Source organism: Calliphora vicina, chromosome 1, assembly GCF_958450345.1.
Source record: "Calliphora vicina chromosome 1, idCalVici1.1, whole genome shotgun sequence".
Taxonomy (NCBI): Eukaryota; Metazoa; Arthropoda; class Insecta; order Diptera; family Calliphoridae; genus Calliphora; species Calliphora vicina.
In genome coordinates, this window is record NC_088780.1 from 39844977 (window position 1) to 39853476 (window position 8500).

An 8500-nucleotide genomic window follows, 5' to 3' on the forward strand; every position below is an offset into this window, starting at 1 on the left:
CAATAAAAATATTTAGAAACATTGCTGATAGTATGATTTTCCAGACGTTGACACCGATACTGATGATGACTTTGATTTCGATAATGATGACGATGTAGATACCTCCAATGGCAATCTGGAAGATGATGAGGATGAAGATCTAGATGATGAACTTGAACAACAAGATCAATTTGATAATAATCTACCATTGGCTCCCTACATAACAAAAATGATGCGTTTAAATTCGGAATGTTCAGATCCCAAGCTATTGGAAAACTGTAGACCGGGCCAAAAATGGAAATGTATAAATGAAAATGGCAGATGGCGCAAACACAAATGTAAATTCCATGTAAGTAGCAGTTTAAAAAAAAACGTAGGGATGTAGTTAATAAAAATAAAATATTTTAACGTAGTTACAATTACAGCATCATTTAGCGGAGATATCAAAATATCCTAAGAACCCAAATAAACGTAAGTGTGCCTGTTTTACACCAGATGGCGTGGTCTACACTAAAATTAAGCCCGAAAACTATTATGGAGAACAGAGAAGAGTACGGAAACGGTAAGTAAATTTAAAATTAATAGGAATTGAAACAAATTTAATTTAATGGTGAATTTCCTACAACAGCACCCAAAGTTTTGGCAAATCTACTCGCAGACATAAACGTGATACGGAAAATTTTGATATTGAAGAATTATATCACACCGAGTTGCCCTATGAAATGGAAGAACTCTTAGATTTACATGGTAATTTAAATGATGTAGAAAAACATTTATTAGCCCAACATGAAGCAAAAGCCGAACATTTACGCCTTAAACGGGAATTAACTGCTAATTTGTTTGAAAATCCTGATTCTATTAACGATAGCGATGAAAGTAAAAAGAATTCCACCTCCAATGATGCCATCTCCAAGGTTATACAAGAAATCCAAGATACTTTAGAGACATTAGAGTTAAAGTTTGTAGAACACGATTGGTCGGCCAACACTACCGCCAAAACATCTACCAAACTTACCTCGGCTGGCTTTGTTAGAGGTAGTAAATTCCCCAAAGTAGGTGGTCGTGTGGGTACACGCTGTTATATTGAATCAGAAACTGGCAAAGTCAACTGTTCGGATGTTATTTATGATGATGAGAAAACATGGCGTAAATCAAGATCTCAAATTGATATGCTAATTAAGGTCTTAAAGGATAAGATAACCCATTTAAAGGATATTAAAAAACAATTAAGAGAAAGTAAGCAACAACAACAGGGCAGATATTGGAATAATGAGTTTATAACTCAAGCTCGTGATGATAATACGAATAGCGATTTATCGGTAATGTCAACCGAATATCATGGTCCCAAGGGTACTAGACGTCGTAGACCTTACAATAACCATCATAATCAACATCATGGCAGACATCATGCTTATGGTGGAGCAATTAATGGTGGAGGTGGTAACAGAAGAAGAATATCTGATAATACAGAATATGATAAATATCCTCATGTTTCGAAGAATATAAATATACAAGATTTAATAGGTACACAGCCTAGAGGAAAACCACGACATAATGTGCCAAATATATCTATGAGTACAATAACCAGTACTACAACTACTCCTCAATTTTTAGAGGAAAGTTCGACTAATAATAATTTTGAAAAGGGAAATTTTAATAGAGTGAGTACCTCTACTTATAGTGTGGACTATGAAGCTGGAAATAAAGGTAAGTGAAACAAAACAAGTAAAACACTTTAAATATAAGCTAATATTGGAATATTATCCTTTTTACATTTTTTAGATTCTATATACAGCACCGAAAGAAATCGTTACTCAAATCCTACAACAGATTTTAAAAGCACAACAGAAACTGCCAACAGACATACTATATACAATACTAAAGGTCAAAAGGAGATGGTCAAGGAAACCTATCACAATCAAAGACAACCCATTAATGATCCCTACCAAAACAATAACAACAACAATAATAATCAATACTCAGGACCAGCCGAATGTTATTGTGAACCAGAAGATGACATGTAAGTTCTTAAAAAATCATAATGAACGAGTAAAAGTTATTATAGAAAATATTACTTTCCTAGATATCCTGATTCTAAAGAGATTGCCCGCGAAGCCAGACGTAAACTCAAAGAGGAACGCCAACGCAAAAAGGAACGCAAACGCATAAAGAAGGCACGTTTGGAAAAGGAATGTTTGTCGGAAAAAATGAATTGTTTTTCGCACGACAATAGCCATTGGCGCACAGCACCCTTGTGGAATGATAGTCCTTTCTGTTTTTGTATGAATGCCAACAATAATACATATTCATGTCTGAGAACCATTAATGCCACACATGATTATTTATACTGTGAATTTACCACGGGTTTAATAACATTTTATAATCTTAAAATAGGTGAGTTTAAATTAAAGAATTTAAATAAAAATGTTTTTTTTAAAATAATCGTTTTGCTTTATTTAGATCCCTTTGAAACATTGAATCGCGCTTCATCTTTAACAGTCGGCGAAAAGTCCTATATGCATGATGCTCTGGCAAAACTTAAGAGTTGTAAGGGCCGAAGTTGTACCATAAAGAAAGCTGCTTTATCAGTAAATACTTCAACTACGGTAACTAGTTTACCTAGAGGTACAAAACGAAAACATGGTAAGTTTGGTTTTTAATTTTAGATTATTAAATTTGTTATATTTTTATATACTTATATTCTGAAATTTTTAGCTCCAGGTATTGTCCATACTCCCTTGAATGTTAATCCTGGTTTCGTTTCAAATCGTATGGATGGCTATGATGGTCCCCAAGCAAAACGTCGGAAAGTAGCAAAGTAAGTGTTTTAGATAAGCTAACTTAATAAATTTTAAACATTTTAAGATATATTTAACAAATTTAACTAAACTTAATTTTAAGCAAATCAGAATCAGAAAAACCTTTAATAATTGTTGTCTAGTTTTAAATATTTTCTCAATATCTGCTTATTAATGATCGTAACGATATATTGATAGTTTCTATAAAAAAGTATTTTGACAGGCAATATATTGTTACGTTTTAACCTTTTCAAAACGTTGGTTTATTTCCTTTAAATAAACCGGGTACTTTTGATTGCAAATAAAAGCCGTTTAGTAGTTTGAAAATTGTAACAACTCTTTATTTATTTAAAACTAGTTGATCGCCCCGGCTTCGCCCGGAAGCATTTACTAATGTTAGTTCTTCAAGTTTCTCCAACCCACGCACACCAGCCTGTTGTTAATTTGCAAATAAAATATCTAAATTTGTACTGCATACTTTAGGGAGCTTTTTTATTACAGTTGACTGGACTCACAAAAAAAAGAATTTGCGAGTTTTACCAGGAATTTTTGAATTTTTTTTCTTTACAAACCATCACCTGAAAATTTCGAATCGAATAAAAAAAATCAGCCAAATCGCTCCAGCCGTTCTCACGTGATGACATTACATACATGGACCATTTAATTTTTATATATATAGATATACAACAACAGAATTAAATAGTCACTCAATGTTTTTTTTTATAAACGTTTATAAATTCTCAGAAATACTGACACTTTATAATGTATACGAATTCACTTGAAAAATACAGCACACTTTAAGGCACTCAGTTGATGTTTATTCAAATATCGTCTCTGATAAACTGACTCACGACTGCAACCTCTGCCACTATTTATAACACTGCCATCTGCACTCTAGATTGTTCTTTAACTGTCAAAATTCGAATATTCTAGATCTTACTAATACATACGCCATCTGTGGTGTACTTTCTACAATGTTCTTTAACTGAATATTCGAATTCGAATACAGCGTTGCCAACTTACGATCAAATCAACTGAAAGCTTTTATTTAAATATGTTACAGTTTGCTATTACAGCACTGTTATTTGAAAGCATTATGCTACTTTTAAATCAGCTCTTAAAATCGTTATATTTGAATTCAAGTAAAATTTCGTAACAATATCTTTGCATTTAGGACAAGTTGGCATTAATTTAGATAGACAATTCTTACTCGGATTCACTCATAGATAGTAACAAGCTTTTTATAAAATCTTCTAATTTGGGTTATTGAAACGAGAAAATTTTCCGGGAATTACTGAGATTATTTTTTTCGAAATTTCCGGAAATTTGTGATTTGTAGCTAACCGAATAATTGGATTATATCCAAAGAATTGATACTACCAACAGAAAATAAGTCGACATTGAATAATTACTATTTAAATAATCTAATTTTTGTCATCCCAACAAAAATTTGGTCACTTATATAAATTCGGTTATCACAACCAAAACAAAAAAATGTTTATTTAAACAGGAGAATTAACTTTTTTTTGTGGTCGACTTAATATAAATTGAAATTTTAAGACTTATTAAGATGAAAAATTGAAATGATATTTTAACTGATTATGTAAATGATAAAAACATACACAGAGACTAAGAAGAAGCATTATTGTAAGATGAATTTAAGAAAATTTCTTATAGAATCATTTTGAAACTAGAACTCCATCCGAAACTCCTTGCAAGACAACGTATAGGAACTCAGTCTCGAATTCTAGTTGTACAAAACTATTAAAATATGTGTCCGCATAATAAAGGGAAATATATTTTTTATAATAGCTAATAGCAATACAATGTAAAATAGTTTTTTAATTGGACGTTGAGTTTTCATATGAGAAGAGCGAGAAATTTTACAAATCTTTGCTCATATTTTTGTTTCAAAATTTCTAACAAATTGTTTTAGCATTTAGAAATCCGTACTTGAAATCTTATATAGACATTGAAATTATCCTTTATAAAATATATGTTACTTATAATTAAATTTTGAAATTATGATATTGACAAAACAATTCAATAACTATGTTCAATAACTAAAAGTTGTTACTAGTTAGTAACAATTGTTACTGGAAAAGCGTTCATTAACTCAAAAACTTGCAAGTACAGAAAAAATCAAGAGCGTATAAATTTTAGAGAGTGTTCTCTCGTTGCAAACTATTACAAGTTCTATTTTGAACTCGTAATAGTTAGCAGCTTATATTTTATATGTTTTGTGTTATTGTTTATTTATTTAAAATTTTATTTTTGTGGTGAAAAAATGCCAAAACAAAAGAATTTTCAATAAAATTAAAGAAAATGTGAGTATTTATACATTTTAAAAGGAATAAAATAAGAAAATTGTTTGTATAAAACAATTGTAACTGGAAAAGCGTTCATTTACTTTTTACTATTTTTGAGAATTTAAGAGAGTAATTTTGTAAATTTTGATTTTATTCTCTCGTTGCAAGTATTTACTGGGAAAGTAAATGAACAGACCTATTGTCTAGGGTTTAGTGACTTAGGCCGGTTAACTTATCAAAATTTTGAACGTTAAGGCATAATCAATGTTTAAATATATTTTTTTCATACAAAATTTTGATAAGTTACCCGGCCTTAGTATTTTATTAGATATCACTTTTTTATTATTGCTTCACAGCTTCGATTCATTGAACCAATTAATGAATCAACCTTTTCCTTTGTAATATTTTTATAACCGCTTCTGATAAATCTTCCTTCGTGGTATAATTTTAAGTCCGCAATTTTGCGATTTTCAGAGGCCCATACGTTTTCTATGGGATTGAGATCTGGCGATTGGACTGGCCACTTCAAAACACTTACCTCAGAATATAGTTTTCAAAAGTTTACATTGTATTGTCACTCATTGTATATAATCATCTGTCCAAAACATTCGAAAGGAGTAAAAATTCAGAAAATATTCGTTTTATTTTGAACTTAAAACCAAAGAGAAAATATACTTAATGTGCGGTTTTTCTATAGCGAACGAGTGCTTTGAGTGGAAATTTAACATGTATTTTGTTATTGTAACAAAAAAAAAAATACATGTTAAATTTCCACTCAAAGTACTCGTTCGCTATAGAAAAACAGCACATAAATAGGAAACTAGAAAAAAAGTCAAGCAAATAAAGGACCCAAAACAGGTACACATAAGAGTGTCGTTTTTGTTTTCACATAGTTTATGTTAACTAATACATTTTCACCACTTAGGTTTTTGACAACTGAGTTAGGTCTTTGACAGGCGAGTTTAGGACCTATGTGTATTTAGCTATGCTTATAACGTACATACTATTTTTAAAATTGTTATCATATTAACTCTTCTAATCAAATTAATGCTAAATTTAATCCAATTTTGCAAAATCCATTAGGCATTTTGTTTAGAATATGTATTTTGATCCCTATGCATATGAACAAATTAATTAAAAAATCATTAAATTATTTCCAGTAGATGGTCATCTAACACAAATAATGTACGCCGTAAGCCGTGGAAGCAACATACACAGCATCAACAACAAAATAATCAACATCATTCCTATTACAATAGACAAGAATTTGGGCAACACATACGGCCCATATATAGTAATCAGCATCATAACCAAAATCGTATAGCAGCAACGACTACACAACATATTGCTGAACGTAACACAAGTTTACGCCGAAATCGTTTTCATCAGGATATAGAACAGCAGCAACAACAATTACAGCTAGAGCCACAACGCCAATATATAAAACCACAATATAAATCAGAAAACCAACAACAATACCAGCCATCAATAACAATGAAAAATAATACAATTGATTTACAGCAACAGCAAAATCCTATAGAAGTTGGAAAACATCATCATCATCATACAACAAATGATAACAATAATAGTAACAACAATACAGCTTCATCAGCAATAGATGCAGCATCCTTATCATCCTCTTCCTCCTCATCCAAAACAAAAGCAACAACAGATTTATATGTGCACTTACCACAACAACAGCCAACAACTACAAAGTCATCATCCTCATCAACATCATCATCATTGTCGTCCTCGTCATCATCATCATCTCCCACCACCACCACGACTTCATCATCATCATTTTCATCACCACCATCATCAGTGTTAGTCGAACATAATCTGTAGTAAAGTTTTAAGTAGAAATCCATTATCATATACTGTTTTTGTGTATGTGCAAATTTATTGTAAAATATAATTATTTAAAGTTAACAATTGTGTTATGTAAGTTAAAATCTAAACTAACTTCCCTTTTCAAAAAAAAAAATTGAAACAAATTGAAATACACGCCATTTTTTAAATATTGATTTGAGAAAGAATATTAGGAAACAAAATTCCTTAATTTGTATGCTAATAAATTGTTCTCTTAATTTAAATGAATTAGAAATGATGTAATATATTTTTTCAAATTTCATTTTACATCTGCTCAATTACATTCATAACATTTATAAATTCCTACAACTACAATATAGAAAATCATGCTCTTTTAACATATCCAGCCAGCTGCATATCCTTAACAAAATGTTAAATTGTTGTTAATAGTAAAAACTGCTTCTATCTAAATAACTAAACTATAAATATTTAATTGAACTCTAGTACCAACATAAAACACTAATCATTGAAACCAGTGAAAAACTATTAGGCAACAACCTACCCTATACTAAATACATATATATTAGTTATATATTACTTATACATACATTTAATGAATTGAAAATTAGAATATATATTTAAATCTGTATTGATATTTGCTATAAAACAAATTATAGTTAAACAATTCTAAGTCTATTCTCTAATACTAACTATTTATAAAAACAGCAACACAAAAAAACTAATGTACCTAAATTAATACATACAAATTATAATTTCTATTAGGTTTCTTTCTACATTTATTTCCCTTGCTTAATATTTATGTTTGAAAATTAGTTTTTATTATATTTGAACTAGTTAAGATCTCTATTATTATGTAGACAAAAAATAGAATAGGAAAATTTAAAATTCTGTTTAAAAATATTCTGTTACCAGTATTCGACCAATTATTACTTATTGAAATTATCTCCTTTATGGAACCGGTAACGATTTTGAAATCAGTTCTCTACAAACAAACGCCCTTCATTAGAACTACACCATTTCTAATTGTATTTCAGAAAATTCCAATTGAATTTCAGAAATTTCCAATTATATTTCAGAACTTTCCATTTATATTTCAGAATTTTCAAATTATATATTAGAAATTTCCATTATATTTCAGAAATTTCTAATTGTATTTCAGAATTTTCCATTTGTATTTCAGAAATTTCCATTTGAATTTCGGAAAATTCTAATAGCAATAACAATGGAAATTTCTGAAATGCAAATAGAAATTTCTGAAAAACAATTGGAAAATTCTGAAATACAATTGGAAACTTTTTAAGTATAAATTAAAAATTCTGAAATACAAATGAAAATTTCTGAAATACAATTAGAAATTTCTGAAATATAAATGGACAATTCTGAAATATAATTGGAATATTATGAAATTCAATTAGAAAATTCTGAAATATTATTAGAAATTTCTGAAATATAATTGGAAATTTCTGAAATTCAATTGGAATTTTCTGAAATATAATTAGAAATTTCTGAAATACAATTGGAAATGGTGTAGTTTTTATTCGAAACTAAAACATTTCAAGTTTAAATTGAAGATGAGAAATCCAA

The 8500-nt window shown here is 29.5% G+C and overlaps 1 protein-coding gene across 4 annotated transcripts in view; it reads left to right on the forward strand.

Annotated features, from left to right (window-relative positions):
• Sulf1 (Extracellular sulfatase Sulf1) overlaps positions 1-7161 on the forward strand; it is a 246244-nt gene extending 239083 nt beyond the window's left edge. For 2 of the 4 annotated variants that reach the window (XM_065509611.1, XM_065509619.1), the window contains 8 exons: positions 45-328; positions 393-541; positions 608-1686; positions 1762-1999; positions 2063-2373; positions 2440-2622; positions 2695-2797; positions 6247-7161. In XM_065509611.1, the coding sequence (XP_065365683.1) occupies positions 45-328; positions 393-541; positions 608-1686; positions 1762-1999; positions 2063-2373; positions 2440-2622; positions 2695-2797; positions 6247-6931 (3032 nt within the window). In that variant the 3' untranslated portion in view covers positions 6932-7161. The remainder of the gene's footprint in view (positions 1-44; positions 329-392; positions 542-607; positions 1687-1761; positions 2000-2062; positions 2374-2439; positions 2623-2694; positions 2798-6246) is intronic. The other 2 variants (XM_065509627.1, XM_065509634.1) reach the window with 2 other exon arrangements.
• Positions 7162-8500: the final 1339 nt, after the last annotated feature.